Genomic DNA, 27,996 nt, shown 5'->3' with positions numbered 1-27,996 from the left:
GTTTCTCCACCCCAGGGCTCCACACACCCACACCTTGTTATAAATGTGATCAGGTGGCTTTGTCAGATGAGACCTGGACTCCTGGACAGAGGAGAGAACTGGACCGAAATGGAGTCCACCCTCCTCAAAGGTTTGCTATTTGTTAACTGGCTTGTTTCTTTTTTCTTTTACAGTTTGAAAAGTGTGGATTAAATGTATTTATTTTTGGATAATGCCTTTTTAAATGTGCAGAATAACCGCTGCAGGGAGATTGCAGCTGATGCACTCCTACCGCTTCATATTTGTAGACAGCAGGCTCTTTTTAAACCTTTCTCCTGCTGTCAGGGGTGTGGCACTTCCCCAAATTGTTAATTATTAGAGTATTCACTGATTTATAGCCAACTATAAAGTATATGCAGGCACAGTTTTAGTGTTGATGACTGATTTTTAATTTCTTTGTTTTAACCTGGCTGTCCTTTTAAGAAAGTTGGATAACAAGGACGTCCTGGCATATGATGCTGTCATATGTGTTTTTTATTTATTTTAATATTTTATTAAAAGTGCATGTTAAAAATAGGCTGATAAGACAGATGTTTGTATATACAGATTACTCATTAGTTGAGCGTTGTTGAAATCTCCCAATTCTTTGAATCTTTGGGCTGAAGGAAGGACAATACTCGGTGTATAAATGCTCAATCAACAATCATTTATTTCCATACAATTCAACAGTCAGAGCATTACAACGTCCGGACGGGAGAGATGCTACCAGAGGGTCAGGCACATGTCTCAAAATGGTGACGGGTTGCTCAGCTTTTTATAGTCTCTAGTGGCCCCCAGCTAGTCGTAAAAGCCAAAACATCACATTTTTTCTCTGTTACAGCGCCTAAGTTATGACCTCGGCAGTTGTTTCTCTGCTTTCTGTAAGGTGGGGGTGTGGAATGTGGTCTATCTATCTCCCCTGTCTTTAGACACAGAGTCTCCTGCTTACAACCTTCTCTTCATGATTCAACACTTAAGCATGTCAAGAAAACAGTGTAACACATTCCCAGCAGATCAAGGATACAGAGTGATGCACATTTATCTAATGAACTAATATGTGAATATGTTCTGTTAACTCAAAAGTATAATGAGAACTAAACTACATACAGCTCACACACTCTATATTAAAGGGTATAATGTGATCTACAGCAGTATTCTAATTCAACTACTTTGATTACATATATAAGGTAACATATAATAACAGAATAATCTAATAATTCCCCCTTTTGATCTCTGAAAGAGATCACTTACAACATGCACTCCAGGGTCGCAAGGTCCAGGTTTTCTTGATCCTGAGGCCCTCTGTCCCCCTTTAACGGGTGGACCATATGTGGGATGACCTCTGTGTTCACGCAGTTCAGATGCAAGCAAAGTTAGATTTACAACCATAACAGCAGTTACAGATGACTCTCCCATCACTCCCCAATTCTCCCACAGCTTTATTTTGGTGCTCCAGTTTTCCACTCCCATTTTAATGCCCCCTTATACCTTTCAAATGTACTTAGACTAGAACCTCTGTCTAAGGAGCTTTTAACCTTTATTTTTATTGCTGCAGCTACCGGTGTCTTCCAGTTGGGTGATTCTCAGCTTCTTTCTTCGACCTCCGGGGTTAGACCACCCTTTAGTCATTGCACAGTTCTGGGGATTATTCTGCCCCGATTTCAAACAAGGATCTGTGTATTTTGGGTTCACCGGCGTGTCCCCCTTTTTGCCAAGAGCCTCTCGAACCTCGTTGGTCTGGTGTTCCTGGTTTTCGCCAACCCCTTCATGGTTATTGCTGTGTTTGTGGGATCCATCTTCTCCAGGAGCCCAAACGTCATGACACTTGACCCCAGTTGCTGTCTCGGCAGTCCCTACATCTGTCCCTGCTGTGAAGGGTCCTCACATCTCCGGGTCCCCGTCTGGTGTCTGTTCCTTTCTCTGCAAGAGACAGAAAACCAAAACACCTCTCTCCCTAGCCTTGATAATCTAATATTGTTATCCATTGTTCTTCTAATGATTCAAATTTGGTTTAAAATATTATGTTCAGAACTTATTCTAATCATAATCTATGTGTGTGTAAAAGAAATCAAAAATTAATGAACCATTTCTAAGTCTACCACATTATAAGCTTAAGTTTTACCATAGCTAAATTATTAAACACACAAATAAAGTCATAAAATGTTCATAACACCATTGTTTGATGTTCGGACTCAACTCCCCCTTTTTGACACACTCCCATGTGTCAATTCATTGGAGCTAGACACTTAAAAGAGAAGGTTAGTGACATCATATCTGGTAACTGGTCCATCCAGAGCTGTAACATTTTGAAATGTACATACAACAAGCCAAACCACACCTTGGTCACACCAACCCTTTTCTGCCCCGAAGATGTCCAATGCCATCCTAGTATGGACTGTCAAAAGTGGCTTTAACGCTGACTATCCTGACAATCCATTTTATAACGTTTCCTGGTCAGATTTGCCAATCTCTGCACCAGGGTTTTAAACTTTTCGCCATTTCCATTAGTTGTTATTTTTATTTAGTTTCGACTCCAGATTTTCAATTTTTACCAGTTGTAATTAGTTTTTACCAATTCTTTGCTAGTTTAGTGTAGTTTTTATTTTCTGAAAATCCTTAGTTTCAATTTAGTTTTATTTGTGTTTTGCAAAAATTAAGTGTAACAAAATCCCAGTTCCATCATATCAGTCATGCTCTTCTGGTTATCCTTGGGTGTTGAGACTAATAACTATTAACTCTTGCCGCACCGTGTGGTCCTAATTTTGGTTCAAGTGAATTGATAATCTTTTGAAGGCGATTGTTTCACACCTTTATTTAGATGTCCCAGTCCTGTTGTCTCGGGATACATCACGCTGCCTTATCTGGGGTTAGCTGTTTTCTGGGGATGCGGGTTGAGTGGGTGAGCTCTTCAAGGAGGGGGAGTGTGCTCCCCCTGATGAGGTCTTCTAGGTAAGCTAGGTTAACCTTCTTGTGTGGGCTTTTCAAATGCACTTTAAGGTTAGTGGGACTTTTAGTTTTATAAATGTCCCTCATGACCCCCTGATGACCCAGTATTTCATTTTTGCACACTGTAGTACACATTTTAGTTTTTGCTTGTAGCTCGCATACTCTACTTGCCACTCCTCTAATTCCTGATGTTTCTTAGAGAGGGCAACAGTACCTTTAAAATTATATCACATGTGTGGGGGTGTGGCCTTGCCAATTGTTTTGCCCACCTTTTCAAAATGGCTGGCGTGCCCACAAGCACATTTCATGGAAAAAGAAAGGTAAGCTTGATATTTACATTTAAAATGTTTTGTTAAACTCAGATTTTTATTTTATTCTTTTTGCAAGTACCCCTCCTCAGTGGCGAGAAACTGTTGGTGTGGTCAAGTGGGTGCTCTAGAAACAAACGCTCAGGACAGAACAGTTATCAGTCATGTACTTCCTACAAATTTTGCATATGTTTTATTCCATATTGATCCTCTGAGTGTAATGGTACATTTTAATTTGAATTTATCCAAACTAAACACAATATTTTCTTTATTTACTTTGCTCTTGTTCTTTTGCAGTACCACATCCTATCAAATGTCCCTGTCGATTATATTCTACATTTAATAACTTACTATTTCAAGTGAGAACCTAAATCATGTGGACCAATGTTTATTATTGCATATCTCTATTCTGAATGTGGCCAGTCATTCATAGGTATTGTTCAATTTTGGCGATTTTCCTCTATAAAATTTAATTGACTTTTTACAGTGGCCTGCTGTGGTTAATAGTAACATATTCCAGTCATGAGTGGTATCAAAAGTCTTCTCCACTGTAGCATTTGGCATTCCCAATAATATAACATGATACCTTAATCAAAACACAGTTAATATAGCACAGTTTTCTTGATGCAAACATCAGTAACTCAAAATCAGCAACCACAGTGTTAAGTCTGCAGTTCATACTTATGTGAAGCTAGAGTCTCCTCCTCCAGTCTCTCTTATCCTCCTGCTCCTGAAAAAACAAAACAAAACAAAGCGAAGCATCCACCCTTCTCTTGTCGGCTGGGTGAATTGTTTATGAATTGTTTATTGGCATTTACTAATCCTAAAGTGGGTGCAGTCATTGTCTCAGTATCAAGTCAGTCAAAACTTTTAGTCGTCAGTCCATCACAGTCCATTCGCATGCATACCTCCATACACATTCATACCAGATGTTGCTGATAATGGAGTCTCACGCGCAACCTATTCGAGCCTCCATCACCAGCAAGATGACGTCATCATTTTAAAGGAAAACAATTCCTTGTTGTTTTTTGGGCCGGATTGACTCGGTGCAATCCTTTTAGATCAGTGTTCCCTATAAGTGAATTTCTCCCAAGCCAATTACAATCATGGAGAAGCACACTTTGCAACTGTTTACAGTAATAATATTTTATAGCGCTTTAAATTTCAATCTTTCAGGCCTTGTTTAAAGAGCTGATTGTTAAATCATGAACTCACAAAATATCAACATATCACCACCGGTGGATCACACCTCTCAGATGTTTTTTCTCCAGTGCACTGTAACAAAAACGAAAACAGACATAACCAACAAAATACTACTAAAATAACACAAATTAGGGCCCGTTGCAGACATGTCCAGCATAAAACTATCCCTCTCTCGCTTACGAGAAAGAACACAAGCCAAAGCTCACTGATAAAATCTAGCTAGCGCTAAACAAAACCAAACAATCAACCAGAAATTCACAGGAACATTTTGCTTCCTGCCGGGACAATATTGTGTGGGAATGAGAACCTCAGGTGCCGTAACACCTTTTGTTCCTCCTTGAATTAAAACTCAATCACAGAAAATGCCGTACTCCAACCTAAACTTACACTATTAATTCATCATTTTCACTCTGTGCCACTGTTCCTCATCAGGGCTGTGTGAAGCACAGCAAAGAATTCAGTCAAGGCCTTGAGCCATAAACAGACATCACGCACAGACATTGTTTTCATAACCAAACCGTTTTAGAGCTTATTCCTAAAATCTACATAAATGCCTTCTAGGTGACATATAACACATTCTAAGTATTTAATGGTAATCAATGGCTCCTCATAAAAATTATGCATTGGGATGTTTGTGTGCAGCATTTTGCATATCAGCATAAGCAAAGCATTCTTCATTGCATCAGCGTGTGTGTGTGTGTGTGTGTGGATCACTTCTCAGTGAATCAGCATTCCAATGTGTGTGTGTGTGTATGTGTGTGTGTGTGTGTGTGTGTGTGTGTGTGTGTGTGTGTGTGTGTGTGTGTGTGTGTATATGTATAAAAGCAGGTTAATTTTATCTTTTCTCAAACTAGGCGTTACCTTAAAAGGAGCCTTTCTCTCAGATTTCTCTGCTTGTGTGTTTTTGTTTCACCTTTTTGTTGTGATGCTCCGGACGCCTTCCCAACCTCCACAAGTCCGTTGGCCCCAATTTTATGTGTTAAAACTTCTCTTAATTTCTCCTCTAATTCTCTCCTCGCTGCTGTCTTTTTCACAGCTGCTGATTCGTGCTGGGTGTGGTTCCCATTACCTATAATTTTGCTTCGGCCGCTGTGCTTGTGGGGGCAGTTGGTCCAGGTCCGCAGCTTCCTGTATTAACACACTAAGAGATTTATTTTAATTTCATTTTCATCACTTTTAAACCGATAAGCAGGCAACACGCCTACCTCGACAGCGTAAACTGCACGCCAGTCTCCCAACACATTCCTCTCTCTACTCCTCCATAATTCTCCACTGCACACCTCTTACTATCTCTCCTTTTTATTTTTATTACACCACAGAGTAATACACCCAATTATGCCCGTCTATCTCCATGTGGCTCCAAATTCCCTCTTTATTTTAATTTCACACTCGTCAGGGGACAGGCACACAACAATTTCAACCACTGAAACGAGGAATTCAACCTTTTTATATTTCTTTACTAATCTAGACTCAACGTTTGTTCGCAAAATGTGTCTTGTTCTAGTCCGGAAATAAATGTGAACCCGTGATTACACGGCCGTTCCAGTGTTATTTCCGTGGCTATGCGGGGGCCCTCACCTCCCCAAGTCACCACCTCAGCACCCGGACGACGCCGGTCCTGGCCACGCGTCCACGGACAGGAGGGTCGCCACTCCTAGGGCAAAATGTTCCACAGGTACACTAGGCATCAACCTTTGATCCTAAAATGTGTATTTGCTCTAATGTCCTCCTAATCAAACACATCAACCGTCACTGTCACTGTGTTCAGACTTCACACACACAAAAAGCACACTCAGAGCGCGCCTCACCCACGGCCAGAGCGCGCCTTACACACACAGCGCGTTACACCATCAGTGTGACACACAGAGAGCGCCTCTCATCAGCAGAAATTTGCACAGAAACCTCTGAGCTCAACTATTAGATCTTCTTAAAGCACACTGCACCATAGACCAAAATACCCCTTTCTCTGCGCTTATGACCGCCACAACGGGGCAAAGTCGCATCATAAAAGTGATGCTTGCATCCCCGAAGTTATACCTGACATCATAAACCAGGTTTTGCTCTATGTACTTAAAATTTTACTTTGTATTATGACCGCAGCCCTTAAAACTCGACTGACGCCACAAACCACCGTCAAAACCTCTATCCAATGTACTAAAACTAGCACCAACCACTACTGCACTTCACGGCCGCACCACCGGAACACGCCGTATCATAAACCAAACCTACGGACGTGTTTCGCTCTCGCGTTGCCAGCGTTCAACTGCACCGTGAAGCCAGCATCTGCTTTTCCTTAAATCAACTTCTATTTCATAGCCGGCAAAAGCCAGGACGTCACTGACACCATAAACAAAATAAACAAACCTCGACTTCAATGTACTGGACTAATGGCCGCGTCTTCAGAATAAATTCTAATGTATTATTGCTACAGAAGCCAGTATTAGACAAAATTAAATGTGGAAGGTAAAGTGGCTGCAACTAGTCCAACGTAGTATGTTATTAGTATCTCGGTAGAAGCAGTTTACTGCAACTAGTCCAACGTAGTATGTTATTAGTATCTCGGTAGAAGCAGTTTACTGCAACTAGTCCAACGTAGTATGTTATTAGTATCTCGGTAGAAGCAGTTTATTTAACACACTGGAATTCAGCCTCAACTTATGTTGTTAGTATCTTGCGCCAAAAACCAGACACCGACAAATTTACTGTGAAAATACATGTGACTCAGTGAACAGATTAATTTGGAAAGCCCAATATGCACATTTGGTATTTATAATACAACAGGCTGTGCTTACCTTTTTATTTTTGGACCGGTCCTCTGTTCACCTCGCCTCACGATCTCACCAAAGGTCAAATCTGCACCTCCTCAGCACACCAAAGATCCGGGTCACACGGCACCAAGTTGTTGAAATCTCCCAATTCTTTGAATCTTTGGGCTGAAGGAAGGACAATACTCGGTGTATAAATGCTCAATCAACAATCATTTATTTCCATACAATTCAACAGTCAGAGCATTACAACGTCCGGACGGGAGAGATGCTACCAGAGGGTCAGGCACATGTCTCAAAATGGTGACGGGTTGCTCAGCTTTTTATAGTCTCTAGTGGCCCCCAGCTAGTCGTAAAAGCCAAAACATCACATTTTTTCTCTGTTACAGCGCCCAAGTTATGACCTCGGCAGTTGTTTCTCTGCTTTCTGTAAGGTGGGGGTGTGGAATGTGGTCTATCTATCTCCCCTGTCTTTAGACACAGAGTCTCCTGCTTACAACCTTCTCTTCATGATTCAACACTTAAGCATGTCAAGAAAACAGTGTAACACATTCCCAGCAGATCAAGGATACAGAGTGATGCACATTTATCTAATGAACTAATATGTGAATATGTTCTGTTAACTCAAAAGTATAATGAGAACTAAACTACATACAGCTCACACACTCTATATTAAAGGGTATAATGTGATCTACAGCAGTATTCTAATTCAACTACTTTGATTACATATATAAGGTAACATATAATAACAGAATAATCTAATAGCGTTCAGAAAAATTGATGTCTTTCAGGCAGATATTTGTAACACTGCTCACCTGAATTGTTTAACTGCAGGTGGAGGAGACACTGCAGGCGTCGAGCCTGCAGCGGTGCCCTCTGGCGGTTCGCAGCCCCCGGCTGAAGTAGAAGGGCCTGCGGAGCTGGCCAAGACGCAGGGAGACAAGACTCAGATCGGGAAACCTGCAGGAACAGGAGATGAGGTGAGCAGGAGAAACAAAGCACACATGTTGTGACTTCTCCATTATCTAATGACAGTGAAGCAATTAAAGCAGCTCTGTTCACAGGCTCAATATCCCCACTGAAGATAACACATGTACTTTCTCCTCTCTTGTGTTTACCAGGAGATGTATTCACTTGACAGCTCTCCAGACAGCGAAGATGAGGGTATCGGCAAGAAAGAAAAGAAGAAAAAGAAGGTGAAAAAGAAGAAGAAGAAAGTAAGTGTGACAGAGTTCAGTAAAGTGAACTGCCGATGAAAACGGTATTGATTGTATTTGGAATTTTTTGTTTGTAAATATTTTCTGGTATCTGCTAAGTTAACTCAGCAGTTTTCTTAAGGATTTGTCCTGACGGGAGCACATGTGGTGCTGAAATCATGAGTTACAGCTTCTTACAGAGGAGTGGAGTACAGCCAAACAGGAGAGAATCGTTTGTTCCATGTGTGGCTCAACTGTCGCTTTTTGCACAAGTGGTTAACGACATAGCAGGGATAGGTGTGTGCATGTGTGCTTGTTTGTGGAGTTTTCCTTTATGTGTGTTGCCAAGTGCCTGAAGGGCCTCTCCCATATGCAGTCACAGACACAACTTGCCCTCGTATGACAGAAACTCACTGGGGCGTGTTGGCCATGGCTCATTCCTTCTCATGTATCGTTTCATAAACAAAAGATTGTTTACATAAACTTCTGTACGTAAAATTAAGCACTAATATTCTCCTTCTTTCTTAACAGAGCTCCAGCTCCTCCTCCTCCTCTTCTTCATCTTCATCTTCCTCCAGTAGCTCCTCAGACAGTGATAGTGAGGTAAATTGCAGATTGGCATGTGCTGATCAGGGTTTCAAGAGGAAAATTATTTGTTCAACAGAAATCGAAATAAATGCGATCTTCACATGTGGAGCCATGGAAGAAAAACACTTCTCGAACAGCCACTTCAACTTTCAGACCGAATGCCTCGTGTTATTTCCAACCACTATTTGATATGGAGGTCACAGTTTGTCACACACCACTTGTAACACTGGGGCATTTTTAACTAGTCAGTGTGAGCAAAAGTGTGCACCAAAATGTTGCTGATGCATCCGTGCAGAGCACTTTGTGTTTATTGGTAAATTGTAGTTTTGCTGATAAAGTGACAAAGCAGTTTTATCCGCACACCCACATGCATGACACACACATTTACACCTAACCACAGATCCTGTGATGGGTCTTTGAGAGCCTTTTTTAAAAGCTCCTGCTAAGGTCAGGCATCCAAAAGAGTTTTGTGAGGGCTGTCCAGAGCGCTTTTGTTCTCTGTATGTTGACACATGAGACACAAAGTCAAACACAACAGCAGACCCTCGACAGAAGTAAGTTGTAATGATTGATGGCTGATCTAGAGCCTTCAATTCTAATGTAATAAATCTGAATAAGTGTGTAATTTCTGTGATCATGTGACTGGTCTGTTTTCATTAGAATTTTCACCTTTATTAATAGATTCAGGTTTTAGGAGAAGCCAGGGTTTTCTTGCTCACATGTAGCTTCTGTATGTGCTTATTACCAAGTAGAAAAACACGACTCCCTTGCAGCTCCATGCCTGCTCTAACCTGTCATTTACCAGGTGCTGCCATTACATGACTTAGTCATGACAACATTGCTTACAGTCATTAATTGATGTTTGCTTATGTGAATACCCTTCCAAACACTTGGAGAGTTTTGCAGTTTTGTTTATGTAAATCCTTACGAAAAGCAGCTATACAAAGTCCTTGGCTGGAAGCACAATTTCAAATCGGCTCACATGGGATTGATTGTCCCATTTAATTATGTATCTGCCTCCAGTGAGGATACTGTCTAAAGATGTTGTCTGTTCAGTGAATATTTAGGGTGGATTGAATCTAAAAACTGCATTTTTATCCTGTCTCTCAGCAAACTGATAGATAAGCACGCCAGTCTTCTCCCTGCTCTTGTCAATTTCAGCTCTTAAAATAACTCAAGGAGCACACAATGACTCGCAATTCCAGTTTTGTCTAGTTTTCCAATTTTGCAACTTTTAGATGACTGCAGTCATATGATGACATGATGTGGGTGTAAAGACTGGAGACTCAGGAAAAGCCAGTTATTTTGCTATTGCATGATTTTAAGATAAAAAGACAAAGGTCAAAGACACAAAGCAACAACCAGTTAACCACCTAGTGGGTCACCTCGGATAGGACTTAACAACTGATGAGCTTTATTGTGACTTTATTTAACTTACTGAAGTAGAAGGTCTCAAAAATAAGTATACAGAGCAGCAGAAATGATTTCTCAACAGGCGATAGACTTTAATGTCCTGATCTGAAATGACAAACTATGTGAGAGGAACACGCCCATTAACAATGATATCTTTTGGATCTCATCCAGCTACCCATGAGTTGTGTCTGAGAAAGTTATGTGTCTTATCACGAGAATACAGTAACATATCCATTGTGTGCATGCTTCCATGCATCACTGCTCATGCATGGTTATGCGTGGATGTGCATACTGTGAGTTGGTTTTGATGTCTGATTTTGAATCCTTCTCCCGAGTCTTTTTTATTAATACAAATGCAACACTGCATGAATACACGCGAAATAAAAATGCATTTACGAAACAACTGCTGTTCAATGTTTCCTGGCAGGATGAAAAGAAAAAGAAGAAGAAGAAAAAGGAGAAGGAAAAGAAGAAGAAAAAAGACAAGGAGAAAGAGTATATCCACGACAGTGTCGTCATATCTCAGGCTGGTAGGTGATCTACGCTATTTCACGATGACAGTTTGTTCTTGATTTCTGGTTTGCAGCGTTCGCTCGATGAACCTGAAATTTCAATTAAATCAAACGGCTAGTTTGTTTAATTTGCCGTTCACAAACAGATACTGAACATTCATTGGGTTATCGTGGAGTAGTGCTGAGGTCAGCTCACAAAGCCAGAATGGGGGCTGTGTCTAGATCCCCTTTATAACAACATGTCCTAAACCATCCTGCAACCCCACATTCTGTGATCATAGTAGACCAGCTGTTTACATAACAAAATGTCTTTTTGTTTCCAGAATGATTAAACTAATGCATTGCATTTTGTCGCATTCAATCTTACCAGGTTCCAATGGCCAAATAAAACATGCAGACGATCTTGGTCAGGTGAGAAACAACTCAAGTCTGTAATTTTATACATTGCATTGCTAAAGAGGTCGACGCTCCAGTAACACCTGTGGTATAGAGAACAGCTTTATTAATCGACCAACATGTTTTTTCATCAGGATTTCATCAGATTCATGAGAAATGTATTGCAAACCATAATTTACATGCCGTACATGTTTAGCAGAGAAAAAAATTCTTAATTTGAATCAATCATATAGGTCCTGTGTACCGATCCACCAATCCACTCGGTTGTGTGAAAAACAGAGCACAATACATCAAAACATTCCAAACTTATCATTGTAATTTTATTTTTATTTGTCTCAGGATTTTAGCTCATCAGATGATGAGGATGACAAGAAGAAGGAAAAGAAGAAGAAGAAGGAAAAGAAGAAGAAAGTGGGTTTAATTTCCCCTCCAAAACTGGCAAATTTTACGACGACTAATTGTTTAATAAGACTATCAAATTTCAACATACCATAAATGACAAATGACAGAGACAAAGGTAGACTATGGTAGGTATGGTAGACTATGTTAATGAATATGTATTATACGTCCTCTGTCCTAGGAATCTTCTTCCTCATCATCTGATAGTTCATCATCTGACAGTGAGGACGAAAAGAAGAAGAAGAAGAAAAAGAAGAAGAAGGTGTGAAACTCACCATTGTCACCACATGTATGTAACTCTGAGGAAAAAGACAGAGAATGATTTATACTTAATACTTTTTATTCCTTTCTCACAGCAATCCAGCTCTTCTTCATCTTCTGACAGTGAAGATGACAAGAAGAAGAAGAAGAAAAAGAAGAAGAAGAAGGTATGAACATCACTATGATGTGTCTGTCTGCCTGATGTGTCTGTGTTAATGTGCAGACAGAAATAGATTTTATGTGAATACTTTTTATTCCTTTCTCACAGGACTCCAGCTCCTCTTCTTCTGATAGCGAGGATGACAAGAAGAAAAAGAAGAAGAAAAAAGACAAGAAGAAGAAGAAAAAGAAGAAGGTATTCCCCGTGTTTCTTAATTTTCAAGTGAATAATGTATTTTACTTCTGTGTTAAAACTCATTTATTAAAGAGATTTTTGTGTGTTAACTATATTTTTTCCTTTCACAGGACTCCAGCTCCTCGTCTTCTGATAGCTCTTCTTCTTCATCCTCTTCTGACAGTGAGGATGACAAGATGAAAAAAAAGAAGAAGAAAAAGGACAAGAAAAAGAAAAAGAAGAAGGTATTGTCCAAGCGTCTTAATTTTCAAGTGACTAATCTTTCTATTTCACTTGTGTTTAAAAGTTCATTAAGACTTTTTTGTTTTAAATACATTTGTTTTTCCACAGGACTCCAGCTCAGATAGCTCCTCTTCTTCATCTTCTTCTGACAGCGAGGATGACAAGAAGAAAAAGAAGAAGAAAAAGGACAAGAAGAAGAAAAAGAAGAAGGTAATGCCTGAGGTTCTTAATTTTCAACTGACTAATTTCTCTATTTCTGTATCACAGTTCATTGATGATATTTTGTTTTAAATATATTCATTTTTCCACAGGACTGCAGCTCAAATAGCTCCTCCTCTTCTTCTTCTTCTGATAGTGAGGATGAGAAGAAGAAAAAGAAGAAGAAGAAAAAGGACAAGAAGAAGAAGAAAAAGAAGGACAAGAAAAAGGTAAAACAGATGTGGATGTTTGTTGTCCTCTTACATTCATATGACGTTACAAAATATACAGTCAGTATCCAGGCATGAACAATGAAGAAGAAACCTTACCATAGGGGTTTCATTTCTTTATTTAAACAACAAGATGAATGATGTTTCTTTTCCTTAATGCAGGATTCCAGCTCTTCATCCTCATCTTCTGACAGTGACAAGGAGAAAAAGAAAAAGGACAAGAAGAAGGAGGACGATGAGAAAAAAGTAAAGTAACTTGTGTTTGTGTTTAATAAAAGCATCAGTCCTGTTGCTCTGTGATAACCCGCCCACAGTGAACACATTTGCCCTCTCACTGGCTTTTCACTATCAGGAAATGATTCCTAACAACTCAGCTTTTATCATTTTGAAAGTTTGTGAAGTTTATTTTTTCAGCTTAACTGTGTGCGTGTGCTTCTGTGTCTTCTTTCAGGATGAAGAGCAGAGTGATATTGTTCTGTCAGCAGCAGGTGAGTGTTTTCTACTTGCTCTTGTGCACAGTAATATAAATCACAGTAGCCAAACATTTACATTATGTTGATCCTTTTGGTTGCCTTTTCTCCATTTTTGTAGGTGGTGTGATTCCAGGACCAGATGAAAAGGTTCCTGGCAAGGTGAAATATTTGCTCACGCATACTTTTCACACTACACCTGCATGCACAAACTCAATACGTGCAAACAAAAGAGCGACAGCCGATGCAAACTTATTCATGATAATTTTTCTCGGTTGCCAGTTTCAGGTTTAAGTAAGGACTGCATGATGTTCCTTTTATATATTATGATTGCCCTGTTGGACTCAGAAAAGATGATAAAGCTGAGAATGGTTCAGTGCAAATTTATTGTGTGGCTGTCAAGTTGCTAGCCTAGATAAGAAGTACCGGGATAGCTAAAGATGACGGTGCACAAGAGACAAAAGCTTGAGAGAGATTAATGGAGCTGACAGGTTTTTGGGATCAGCCTCAAGTGGCTAACAGAAGACCTACAGTTTTTTTTTTTGTTTAATTTTTCTTGCTCTGGAGTTTGTTGCTTCATTGAAAAGATGATTCCACAGGAGTTTTCAGTGTCCTTGGTTTCTCCCCATGTTGAGAAAAATTAAATGTTTACAGCTGACTCAGTGCTTTAGGGAGCCTACAAACAGGAGTGGTCACATCATGGTGACCACGTCCTGGTTTTATATAGAAAGGCATGACAGAAAGAAAAAGATATAATAGTTACTTTCCTTTCCCATGACAGCTTCAAACTTCAGACGATTGCAAAGTCTCCTCTACATTGGCTGGTATGTATGCTTCTCTAGCTCTTACATAGATCAAATAGCATTGATGGCATTGGCAATGGTATTGATGGCAATGATGTTTCCTGTCTAGCAGGGGGAGTAGAGGCAGTACCTGAGGATGGCAACCTGAGTGATGATGAAGGAGGAGGGGAAGAGAAGGACAAAAAGAAGAAAATGAAAAAGAAAAAGGTAAAAGATTGTCAGCTACCCATACAGAACTCTAATAACAGTACTACTACTAATAATAATATATACTAATAATAATAAATTAAACTTGTAATTGTTCAACTCTTTTACAGGATTCCAGCTCTTCTTCTTCTTCTTCTTCCTCTGATAGTGAAGATGAAAAGAAGAAAAAGAAGAAGAAAAAGAAGAAGAAGCAGACAAAGAAGAAGAAGAAGAAGGTGGCTAGAAAAAGTCTAAATATATATTTTACAGAAAATCGTGTATTTCTGTTACTGACTGACTGATGCACTTTCTAGGATTCTAGCTCTTCTGATGATAGCTCCTCTTCTTCCTCCGATAGTGATGATGACAAGGTGAGAAGAACATCTACAAATATTGCCATTTTCGTCTTTGCAAACACATTTGCCGCACTCAAAATGATGAAAGATAGAAGATTGCACAATTTAAATTGAGTCTTCTTTTTCGTATTTAGAAAAAGAAGAAGAAGAAGAAGAAGAAGGACAAGAAGAAGAAGAAGAAGAAAAAGAAGGTGAGGGGCCATCCACTTTAAGGTTTTAGGTTGACTTTATTTATTTATAAGCTACTGTAATTCCTCTAAATGAAATATGTTCCTTGTTTTTTGTCCAGGATTCTTCTTCTTCATCAAGCTCCTCAAGTGATTCTTCTAGTGATGATGATAAGAAGAAAAAGAAGAAGAAGGATAAGAAGAAAAAGAAGAAGAAAGACAAGAAAAAGGTAAAGAAGAGTGGACTCACTGCCTCCTCCTCCTTTGTATATTTTCAAAACTCTGGTTCCTATCCGTCTTATGATTGTGTGACCTCACTATCATATTTACATCCCAGGATTCCAGTTCCTCTTCAGGTTCTTCTTCCAGCAGTGATGATGACAAGAAGAAGAAAAAGAAGAAAGACAAGAAGAAGAAAGACAAAAAGAAGGTAGTTCTACTCTGTGTGATGGAAAAAAAAAGTGTCTCTGCTCATTTTGGTAATCATATTTGTGAGTTGATGAGTTTCTAATGCTTCCTCTCTGAGCAGGACTCAAGCTCCAGTTCAGGCTCCTCTGGTAGTGACAGCGACAAGGAAAATAAAAAGGAGGAGAGTGAGAAAAGGGAGGAACAGGTAAAATGACCTGTAACATGCTAATATCATCAGATTATATGAAAGAAAAATGACAAATAATAATTTTAGTGTTATTCTTTTTTACCGAAGTTTTGGCTCCTCGGGAAGTGAAATCAATAGAAACAACAAAAAAAGCTTTTAATCTAAAAATGTTCAAAATGGATTGTTAATGTTCATTTCCAGGACCACCTTGATGGTGAGCAAAGCAGCCACTCTAAAACCAGCATTTCAGCCTCAGGTGGTGGTGGACCTTCTGCCAGCTCCAAGCCAAGTGATACTCCCAATGTGTCTCTTACATCTCCCGCCTTGAAGCTGCATCCTGTGAGTTCTTCAGCTGCCACCAAGCCATCCCTTGTAATCAAACGTCCCAGCTACATGGAGAGCCTGATGGGCACCCCGAAGAAGACTGGAGACAGCACGACACACTCCACTAGTCACTTCACCTCAAAGGATCTGCTGTCAGGGCCCAGACCTTACCAATATTAAGATTTCATAGATCTTAGTTATCAGCCAAAATCTGGCCTACATCACAATGGAAGCACTTAAATGTAATCATGAATGCTTTAATGATGTTACCTTGGGTCATGATTTCATTGGAGTAAATTTTACAAAATAAATACACCGCTTGATTAGAGAGAAAAGATTTGTGTTTTTAAAATTGACAAGTTTACAATTGACAGTTGTAAACTTGTCAATTGGTGGAGGAAATGTCAATTTATGATCACAACAGGTTAAAGGTTTGAGAAATAAAAGAGCATGAATTCATGTTTGTGGTTTGTGTTTGCTGTTATTATTACTAGTTGGTGCATCAGCACTTTCTACTAGAGGCTGCTTTCATTATAAGCAGTAAATTCTATATCTACAGTTAATTACAATGTAAATATTTTATACATGTAACTACTCTAAACTACTGTCAGGAAATACAAATTATAAAAGATAAAAGGAGTTGCTTTATTCTTTAGCAACTCCATTCAATTGCTGAACCACAATTGATCACCTCTGTTACCCCTTGACATAGAAAGCGGTATGCACTGCACTGATTACTAGGTTGAGCATATGGTTTTAAATGTGTGTTGTGCTGTGTCATTTTTGGACCCATGTGGACCATGTGCCCCAGTAATTATGGTTGCCCGAATTTATGTTACAGTGGGACACAGTTGTGACACGCGCAGGTGTTCCCCCAGACCCAATGGCTTTTGCTGCTGCATGGAGTTAAGAGCAAGGCAGCACAAGCCATATGTCTTTCAGAAAGCAGCAGTGCCATTGTCACACAGTATTTGAGGTTCCAATATGTATGTGTATCTATACATGGAATTAGCCTCAAATAAATTAAATGAAAGCCTGTATATATTGAATTAAAACTCAAATATAGTGAATGAATAAATCAAATGAATCCTGAATATATAGAAAGAAAGTCTGAATATATTGCATAAAATTTATGTTACAGAAGCTCTGGTGCCATCTTCTGTTTTAGATGTGTAATATTATAGCATGTGACATAACTACAGGTCATGGAAATCACTGCACAGGCTCAGGACCACTTCCAGAAATCATTGTCTGTGAGCACAGTTCACTGTGCCATCCACAATTGCAGGTTAAAGCTCTATCATCCAAAGAAGAAGACATATATGAACATGATCTACCTCTTCTTTAAAAGATCATGGAAGGGTTGAAAACTATTCTGTAGTCAGAATAATCCAAATTTTTAAGTCATTTTGAAAAACATGGACACTGTTGCATCCTTGAAATAAAGAGGAGAGGGACTATCCGGGAGGATGGTAGGAGGGATGGAGCTTATCGCAGCTGATGTGGGGGAAGCAGGTGGACGGTGGACAGGCCAGCGAGCAAGGTTATGTATCAAATACGCACAAATAAGAAATATAACACTACCTCACAACGTCTCCCTCTCACCTCACCGCAAGAACGAACTGCGTTTGCGGGGCGTGGTGCGGTGTTGAACACGTGACTTAGGTGCGGTCGGTCACTCCAGATTTCCTGAAAAGTAGTAGCAGCGAGAGCTCGCTGACAGAGTCTGTTTCGGAATCGGAGAGAAGAGGCGCATAAGTAATAGTCACAATGAGTTTCGATCTGTCAGAAGGTAAAAATATATTGCAGCTTTACGTGTTTTTTTTCTTTAGCTGCACTCTTCTGTTGTTCGAAGATTTTGCGCTTTTGTTCGCGCAAAACCTGCGAACAGGTTTTGCGCTCCATATTGCGATATGTGGACACATGGTCCTTAAAACCCTGTCCCATCTTTGTCTTTGGCAGCTGCGGGTAAGGACGAGGAGATAAAGAAGGAGGAAGCACAGAAAGATGAACTCAATTTGCCCTGGGGCAAGAACAAAGATAAGGACAAGGTAAGACTTTTAATTCGCTTTCCAGAACAAAATGTGCGCTACGGATGGGAGTTGCATAAACACGGTGACGAGAATTGACATCTCCTCTTGTAAACCGGTTTTTCTCGTATTTCCTTACTTTTGATTAACTACAATAATCACGACATAAAAAAAACTATTTATTAATTGTAAACTTTGTATATTTTTAGGAAGGCAGCAAAGACAAGTCTGGAAGTAAGGACAAGGACAAGTCTGGAAGTAAGGACAAGGACAAGCATAAGGACAAGGACAAGCATAAGGACAAGGATAAGGACAAGTCTCACAGCAAGGAACATGGTGAGAAGAAGAAGGAGAAAAAGAAAAAGGAGAAGAAGCATGGAGGCAAATCTTCCAGCAGTGATGAGGTAGGTGTACCTGTACGGTTTAGTTTCAGGGATCACTTCCTCATCTCCTGATCAGGCAAAGTGGTTTTAGTTGATTTTTATTATTATTGTTGTTGTTGTTATTATTATTATTATTTGTATTTATTATTAGTATTTTGTAGCCAAAGTCGTTATAGTTTTCGTATTTTTCTAATTAGTTTTTATTTTGATTTCTTTTTGTATTTAATTCGGTTTAGTTGAAGTTATTTTCCAGGGTGGATTCTCTTGTTTTAGTGTAGTTTGTATTATTATTATTATTATTATTATTATTATTATTATTTTATTGGAAGGAATGTATTTAGGACAGTAGGTAATTTCTTTTTTGTGATTCACCTTTTCCAAGCTCACAAAATATTTTTTTCAAAGGTTTATTTTTAATTTTTATTTTAGTTCATTAAAGTCTTTTCTCCCCATCTAGTTTTTGTTTTTAGTTTTAGGTAACTAAAATGACCGGGGCTGGCACAGTGAACACACACAGGCCACCTCCACATAGCTGTCAGTGCTCAGTGTGTGAACGTGTCTCTGTAGTTATAAACCTGCAGCTAAACTTGTAACAAACCTGTCACACCTCTGCTCTAACCCTAACCCTAACCCTTATCCGCCGAATCTTTGGTTCCTATGGAACAGCCATAACCAGCCTTACCAGTACTTGCAGTTTAACAAGATGAGACACACCCAGCTCTCTTTGTGTGCTAAAGAGCTCAGACTGTGATCAGATCTGACTGACTAACCCGCAGCAGGGGAACACCTACTCTTTCGTCTTTCAGAGGAATTCCTTTTCTCTGACTTGCACTTTTATTTTAAGAATCATGTTGCTCACATTTGTATGAAAAGACTTACACGCATATGAGCCAGTGTGTTACAGAAGAGGAAACTGGTCAGATGATATGAGAGCTGTGCCACACTTGGATCAGTCGTGACCTGATTACATTTCCCAATATTCCTGCCCTCCCCCCGGCTTTTAAAGTGTTCCTTTATAAATCATTGTTTCCTTTCAGCAGTAACGGGATTATTCCCTTTGTCATTTCAGGACTGATGCTTCTTCGGGGACCAAACTGCTATGTTAGTCTTTTTATAATATCATCTGTCGACTAAGTGAGTGTGCCAGTTTTTCTTTTTGTCCTTCTGTTGATGTCTCAAGTACACAAAACCGATGATTCCTGGAAATTAATGTTCTGACAACAAACAGTAGGTCTGCAGGATTTACCCCCATTTTTTTCCACTCCTGGCCTGTATGGTTTTTCACCACAAGATGGCAGTAATGTCCACATAAAGCAAAAAAATGTGAAGATACTTTCTGTTATGAGAACGAATAAAAATACACAGATCGTTGTTGTCTGTCACTGTCATTTATTTTTGTTTTGGTAAAATAAAAAAGAGTTGGACTAAAGTAAATAAACCACTCGAATATTTCTTCTTAAACCGGTGACTTTTATGAATAATAGTTGGGTTTTTATTTTTAAATTTGTTTTTTAAGTAAATGTTTTTTTTTTATTTAGATGCGTGTACGTATACTAAAAGAAGCAGTTTTCCTGTGAAACTGTGAATTAAAGATCATTTGATGTAAAATGTTAAGTGTTTTCTTTCCTCCTGGAAACTGGCCTCTATGTTGATGGATGGATCAGTTGAGGGCAGAGTAGTCGTGCACAAGCAAGAACAAATATTTGCCATCTTAGAAAAAAAAAAAAATCCCAGAAATAAATTGATCACACTTCAAAAACCTAAAAAATATGGAAAGACACTTAACATCAAAGTGAGCTGTGTGTGACCCATGATGTAGAATGAGTTTCACATCCCTGCTCTAAATTATTGATAGAACTACTGACGTGGGAAAGAAAGAGTCATACTCAGCAGGTATGACATTGGACCACCAGCCTAAATTCTGCCTGGCCTGACACTGATCAGATATGTAAGAAACTTCCAGTTTAACACATTGATGTCATTGACAAACCAATTACAGGTCATCAAATACAGCAATTACAACATTCTGTTCAGTGCTATTTATGTAGCATCAAATCACAATAACAGTCACCTCAAGGCACTTTATATAGTAAGGTAAAAACCCTATGATAATGTGGTCATACAAGAAACCCATTAACAAAGAAAAAAATCTACTTTTGTGACTTAACTCATGAAGTTTAAGCAGCCAGTAAAAGTAAGCTGTGTCCCTTTTTTGTGGTTGGAAGATGCGGACAAGCTGTGAAGCACACTTCACGTTGACAAACGATCGGAACCAGACAGGTTCATTTTTAAACTGTGCCCCACTGCTCATTTAATTTTCTTTCCCTTCACCTTATGTTTTATCATTATGACTACTTGTCGACATGCATCTGAAGACTTGACCAAGTTTACATTTAAACGTCTTGTCCGGTGACTTTTCAAAATTTTCCAAAACTGCACTAACACTTTCACTTTTTATAATTTACCAGAGACAAAAAGATCAGAGGTAGAAGTGAATGTTTTTTAAAAGTTAAAAAAATACTCCTCCATTCAGCTTGCAAAAGGACTCTGGGATTCAGTGATTGATGGAGCCAGTGGCTGATTAGAGCTTCTAATTATAAAAGAAGGAGTCCTTTTTCAGCACGATTTTGTAATCACTCACGGCTGTGGATTCAGATTTACAATGGAGAAAGCAGCAGGAGTAGAAGAATAGTCACTGTTGAAAAATGAGAAATTTTCACAGGAAGTCACACACAGATTACTTATTTTAGGCCGGGATTGGACTGAACCCCCTTTTCCTTCAGAATTGCCTAAATTATTTGTTTCACAGATTCAACAAGTTGCTGGAAACGTTTGGCAAGGGTTTTTGGTCCATGTCAGCATAACACAATTTGTCATCTGCACATCAATAATGTGAATTTCCAGTTCCACCACATCCCAAAGCAGCTCTATTAGAGTAAGATCTGGTGACTGTGGAGGCCATTTAAGTACAGGGTGGGCCATTTATATGGATACACCGTAATAAAATGGGAATGGTTGGTGATATTAAAGTCCTGTTTGTGGCACATTAGTATATGTGAGGGGGCAAACTCCTCAAGATGGGTGGTGACCATGGTGGCCATTTAGAAGTCGGCCATCTTGGATACAACTTTTGTTTTTTCAATAGGAAGAGGGCCATGTGACACATCAAACTTATTGGTAATGTCACAAGAAAAACAATGTTGTGCTTGGTTTCAACATAACTTTATTCTTTCATGAGTTATTTACAAGTTTCTGCCCACTTAAAATGTGTTCAATGTGTTGCCCATTGTGTTGGATTGTCAATGCAACACAATAGGCCATTCCCATTTTATTACAGTGTATCCATATAAATGGCCCACCCTGTACAGTGAACTCACTGTCATGTTAAACAAAAAACTGAGATGATCTGAGTTTTGTGAGCAGGTGTGCTACCCTCCTGGAACCAGCCATCAAAATATGGACATGATCAGCAACAACATTCAGGTTGACTGTGGTATTTAATAGGGGTGCAACGATACTCGTATCGATATTGAACCGGTCAATACAGTGCTTTCGGTTCGGTACGCATATGTACATGGCAAATTGAACCTCCCCCACCCTCATGACCCTGAAGGTAAGCGCATCATGGACTAAAGTAAAACAGTATGTTGGATGTGCCAGGCAATGCTCAATTACATGGATGGGAACTAGTGTGTTAGCGCAGTTAGCTCGTTAACGTGTTGGCCGTCTAGCCCCACGCACGGGGCGATCCGCGGTAGCTCGTAAACGGAGATTTGCCGTGTTGTGGCGTTAACGTCATTTCAACGAGATTAACGCTGACAGCACTAGTGGGAACACAACGAATATGACTGCACATTTACACCGACATCATCCTAGTGCAAAGACAAGTGGAAGCAGACAAAAACAACAAGCATGCATGCTTCAAACTTTACCCGAGTCATTTAGACAGCCGTTAGCACATGATTCTCCTTATGGGGACCTGATATGTTTAATATTGTGGCGAGCTCAGACAAGGTGGAGACGGAGGTGTCGTTTGGTCTTGCTTCCCGTGAGCTAGCCAGGGAGCACAGCCGTTTATTGACATCTGCAGAAGAACGCTGCCTCTAGCTAACTGCTCAGCGCGGCAACCGCACAACAACAACAACACAAAGGGCGCCCTCTGCCCCCGGAAGGACACACCGTCGCAGTGAGAGGGCGTCACCCTTCACTATGGCAACATAAACAAAACATAACTGTACAAACAGAACCCCGAACAGTCCTGACCCGCTACATAGCCCCCATCTAAGGAGTCAGTCGTCCCCGACGACCCCATTACCCCACACAAAGTCCTGCAAATGTCCAGGTGCCTTCTTTTGGTGCACCGGCCGGTCACGACCGGCGGGGGAAAAGTCACTTGGGTCAGAACATGGGGTGCCACCATCGTCCCACTTCTGACACCAATGTGGCGAGCTCAGACAAGGAGGAGACGGAGGTGTCGTTTGGTCTTGCTTCCCGTGAGCTAGCCAGGGAGCACAGCCGTTTATTGACATCTGCAGAAGAACACTGCCGCTAGCTAACTGCTCAGCGCGGCAACCGCACAGCAACAACAACAGCAACACACAGGGCGCCCTCTGACCCCGGAAGAACACACCATCGCATCGAGAGGGCGTCACCCGTCACTATGGCAACATAAACAAAACATAACTGTACAAACAGAACCCCGAACAGCCCTGACCCGCTACAATATGCTGCTGAGAATATAGCCCAGAAGAAGTGTATAGTATTGCTTTTATTTTGGAAAGAGCCATTTCTCTGTAATAAACTCTCTTTTCCAAAGATGAGTGATTCCTCAATCAGATACAGGGCTCGCAAAATCGCTAACCCGACGTCCCGGGGCTAGCGATTTTTCCAGTCGGGCTACCAAAATCTATCTCTGCCCTGCCCGTAGGGCTATGGTAGGAAAAATATATGTCAATGTTTTTGCATTCTTTCGGAAATGTAGCTGGGTAATTATGTCATTGGCATCGGTGAGCCACTGTCAATATGTGACATATTGAAATCGCGTTTGAATTTGCGCTTGTTTTTTGCTTTCACTTTGCAATCGGGTGAACTGTGTATAGAGAGCGACAGCACTGATTGGTGAGTGATGATAATTTGCGCACCAATTCCTCTGATATCGTCTTATCAATCGTTAGCTTACTATGCAAACATGACAAGTGAAATCTCCCGCAGCAAGCTTAAACATGTGAGAGGTTGATCGCGCAGAGAATCGCTGACCGTTATGTGTGTGTGTGTAAAAGCAGCAGGATATATATTTTAGTTCTGCTGAGCCAAATAAGACAGGTCAGGGTGAAGAAGTGACAGCCAAAGAAAAGCTTACCACAAAACGGAAAAGTTATGACAAATCAGACTATAAGGCAAAAAGAAAGTGCAGCTTTATGGTTTCATGGACAAAATAATTTCTGTGGCTGCAATATGACGAGCTATATAACCGGGGCTGCACATAAATGGTCCGCAGGTGCGCATTCGCTGTCAAAATAAAATAAAAAAAAAAACGCGCACAAGATATGAAGTTGCAACGCGTGTTTGCATATATAAGATTTTCTGGAGGAGGACAGACATTTGTTTAGAACTCTTAAAGATGTCGAAGAAGCAAGCTCGTTTAAGCAATTACTTTGGTGTTCTTCCACCTCCAAAGAAATGTCAGAAGGAGTCCGAACCACAAAAGAAGCACGTATTCTCGGAAAAGTGGTTGCAGGAGGTGAGCTGGCTTCAAACAAATGATGAACGCACAGAGATGTGGTGCGGAATGTGCCGTGAAAATCCCAATCTAGCGGACAAAAACAGTGCTTTTTATATGGACGCAAACGCGCGTTGCAACTTCTTATCTGGTGCGCGTCTTTTATTTTGACAGCGAATGCGCACATGCAGACCACTTATGTGCACCCGTGTAAATAACATAATGTTCCTCCGGGTGTGTTGTTGGTTTTCTCTCGATTCCTGAGTCGACAAGCGCCTTTGTTACTGGGACCAGTCATTTTAAGAAAGGCCCCCAGTAGAACCCATGAGCAATGCAAGAAATGCATTATTGCTCAGTCTGCAATATCTTTCCCAGAACAAACACCAATTGCAAATAACATACTAAAAATAAACCTGAAAAATCTGTTTAGAACAGCGTACTATGTTGCAAAGAGTGAACTACCACTGGCAAAATTTAGCAGTCTTTGCAAACTTCAAAAAGCAAATGGCCTAGATCTTGGTTCCACTTGTCTCTTACCCGTGACTTCAGTGGAAATTTCAAATTCAGGATATGACACAGACTGATTCATGTTCTACACAGTTCTTACAAGTTCATAGAAATTTCTGTTCAATTAGAACCAAGTATTTGAGTTGATGATTGTAATACAATGTTGTAATTTGTTTTTCAACAATTTTTTGATTAATGTTTTGTTTCCTTTACAATATTATACTTTAATGTATAATATTGTAAAGGAAACAAAACATCAATCAAAAAATTGCTCTCTTTTTTATTCGGGCTACTTACATTTATTTTGGGCTACCAAAAACTGAAGAGTCCCTGCCTGAAGGGCTACCAGGGATTTTGAAATTTTGAGAGCCCTGAGATATATTTATTTTTTTAATTACTTTTGTTTCAGCAACATTCAATTTAAAAACTGTACTTTTGAGTTAAAATATATATTTATAAGTTTAATAAATGACAAATTAAAAAGGCATGAACATTTTTTTTGTATTGAAAAAATATTGAACTGTGACACCAAAGTATCGAACTGAACCGAACCGTGAATTTTGTGTATCGTTGCACCCCTAGTATTTAAATAATACTCAGTTGGTCCTCCACACCATTATACCACCAGCCTGATCCCCACATAGCAAAATTGGTATGGGCCAGATCTGGCCCACACAATGTGCTTACACATGGCCCACATACCGCCAGTGTAGGGACTAACGCGTTAACGCGTTATAATAACTACGTTATTATTGTGGTAACGAGCACGGTAACTAGTTATTATGCCAGAATCAGGAACACGTTAATCGTTACTGGTATTTAGATAGGGTCGTTATCAGTGATGGGAATAACGGCGTTACAAGTAATGGCGTTACTAAAGGCGTTACTTTTTTCAGCAACGAGTAATAAACTAATTACTATTCCTATCGTTACAACGCCGTTACAGTTACTAACAAGAAAATGCGGTCTGTTACTATTTTTCAACAAACAGACGGTTGAAGCTGTGTTCAGCTTACTGCGTCTTCTATCAGTTGCACGGAAGTAGCTGACTACATAAGTAATCTGGACGCTACAACTTTAAGCAGCTGCGCGCTCCCGCTGATGGTAATCACGATCACTGTCTAGCACAGTGGTTCCCAAACTTTTTTTGCTAGGCCCCCCTTTGTTTTACAAGAAAAATGTTCGCCCCCCCCCCCCGCGCGCGTGCACACGCACGCACAAACACATCCTCTAACCAAACACACCCATATTTTGCTCCATTGCGGTTTATTTCATACCTCAAACATTTATTAAACAATTAAGCAAATACAAGTAATCTGCAATAAATTACATTTAGTAAGAAAATAAACTACTAACTCTTTTACGCTACGTGCACACCTACACGGGTATTTTTGAAAACGCAGCTGTTTCTATGCGTTTGGACCTTTCTTCCACATGTAAACGGCGTTTCGAATCACCGAAAACGGAGATTTTTTTAAAACTCCTTTTTTGCGTTTACGTGTGGACGAGGAATACAGAATTCATCATGCAACGTCAAAGGTATGTGCCTTTTTTCACGTCAGGCTGTGCGCCACGTTATCGTTTACATGAGATGAATTGCAGAATAGCAGGTAGAGACAAAATACTGTTAATCTGACTTTCTGCAGGTTTTACACGCTTACATACACACATGCAGCTACTGTTCCTTTATTTACAAAGGCAGAGGCGTCACGGTGTGATTATTTTACGTGTAGTTGTTTTTTTCCGGTGTAATAATATTCAACATTGCTATCAATACATTTTTCAATCCCTCTGCAAAATGGGTTCAAAAACATAAACAACTGTGGGATGCTGTTTGTCCGTGATTTGAACCGGGGGAACAAATCGTGGCAGGATCAGCCTGATGTTATTTGTATCCCGCTGTAACTTTACTGTATAAAGAGCTAACATCTCCAAAATGTCAGGAGTAGTTAGTCATTACAACAAGTGTTTGTGAACTAAAAATCAAGAATGTGTGATACTGTTTGTCCGTGATTTGGAGAGGCCAGCGCTGCTCCCAACGAAGGGAAAACCAATTCTGCCGGGGAGACCTACCTCGGCACTTGTGCAGGTGAAGCCAAAGGGAAGATAAGCTTCACCATATTTTCTAGTCTTTGGCTTAGAATGAAGTTGGTTTAGAAACATATTCAGCGATGCTTCATCTCCTCCTTTGCATTTGTGTGGGAGCCCCGTCAAAAACCTGTCCATTATGCTAGCAGTGTCCAAGCCTTGTTTTTTTGTTTTTTTCCCCTTTACATACCGTGCCCCCCCCCCCCCCCAATGGCTCTGCCCCACACTTTGTGAAGGTCTGGTCTAGCACAACACCTGGAGCTAAGGGGGCAAAACAATCGCACGAGTGCTGCTGTTTGACTGAGGAAGAATAAAGTAGTCGTGGCAAGCCAATCACATGACCACTTCAAGACAATATGGGGCGCCGTTTGTAAAGTGAAACATGCTGAAATTAACGGCAACATTTTTCCACATTTAGCTCAAAACCTTACAAAAACATATTTTTTCGAGTAAATTTTTACAACATTTAGTAAAATATTTGTAATTTTTCATCAAATGTTAAATATTAAATCTAAATGTTAAATATTAAATCTAAATATTATATTTAAATCTAAATGTTAAATGTTAAATCTAAATGTTAAATGTTAAATCTAAATGTTAAATATTAAATCTAAATGTTAAATGTTAAATCTAAATGTTAAATATTAAATCTAAATATTATATTTAAATCTAAATGTTAAATGTTAAATCTAAATGTTAAATGTTAAATCTAAATGCTAAATGTTAAATGTTAAACCTAAATGTTTAGGCTAATATGCAAATTATTGTACGGATCAACGGAAATACCAAAATAAAAGCTACGAAAGATGCAACGAAAGATGCAACGAAAAGATTCATCCAGGGCAAGTCTCTGGAAACAGCTGGAAACTATTTGAAATTCAATAAGAAATGAGACTGTCAAAAAGTTTTCAGTTTTTTATTTGTCTAAAAATAATGGCATAGCACTTTTATTATTTGACTTATTTATTTTTTTTTAGAAATTTCTAAAATATGTGTGCTTTATGACAGGGACTCTATTGCATTTATTAAGCGCTCTATATTTTGATATTAGTGTCTCGTGTAGTATATAATCATGTGCTGTCTAATAACTGAGGCCTTAAACCTTAAACATATAAATAAGAAGTTAGACTTGTAACTCTGATCACGTCTCCTTTTTGATTTTTAGAGGTACTAACCCTTAGGCGACAGTAACAACACTGTTTTTACCTACCAATTCATTTAAAAGGTCTGCCACTGCCACTTTAAAGTCTGTTGACCTCATCAAGGTATGCAATATGATGACTTCATCACGAACTGTTTGTAGTTCAGTAATATTAGTCTTATTTTTACTTTAACACATGCTGTTTTCCACTCTCTTC

General features: G+C 39.6%; 1 protein-coding gene across 1 annotated transcript; it reads left to right on the top strand.

Annotated features, from left to right (window-relative positions):
* Positions 1–66: 66 nt before the first annotated feature.
* LOC146618492 (uncharacterized) lies at positions 67–16,091 on the top strand. The gene is made up of 25 exons (XM_085370032.1): positions 67–130; positions 8,075–8,220; positions 8,362–8,457; positions 8,968–9,039; positions 10,865–10,967; positions 11,320–11,360; positions 11,685–11,756; positions 11,926–12,006; positions 12,101–12,172; positions 12,274–12,360; positions 12,471–12,584; positions 12,691–12,792; positions 12,894–13,010; positions 13,173–13,256; positions 13,462–13,498; positions 13,602–13,642; positions 14,262–14,304; positions 14,393–14,490; positions 14,601–14,705; positions 14,784–14,840; positions 14,960–15,016; positions 15,115–15,222; positions 15,330–15,422; positions 15,522–15,605; positions 15,789–16,091. The coding sequence occupies exons 1-25, from the start codon at positions 67–69 to the stop codon at positions 16,089–16,091; spliced, it is 2,277 nt and encodes a 758-aa protein (XP_085226158.1).
* Positions 16,092–27,996: the final 11,905 nt, after the last annotated feature.

Source organism: Diplotaxodon limnothrissa, linkage group LG14 (genome assembly GCF_057381915.1).
Source record: "Diplotaxodon limnothrissa isolate DT_005_m linkage group LG14, D_limnothrissa_male_GT1.1, whole genome shotgun sequence".
In the NCBI taxonomy this organism is placed as follows: domain Eukaryota; kingdom Metazoa; phylum Chordata; class Actinopteri; order Cichliformes; family Cichlidae; genus Diplotaxodon; species Diplotaxodon limnothrissa.
This window is presented reverse-complemented; position numbering and strand designations above follow the sequence as displayed.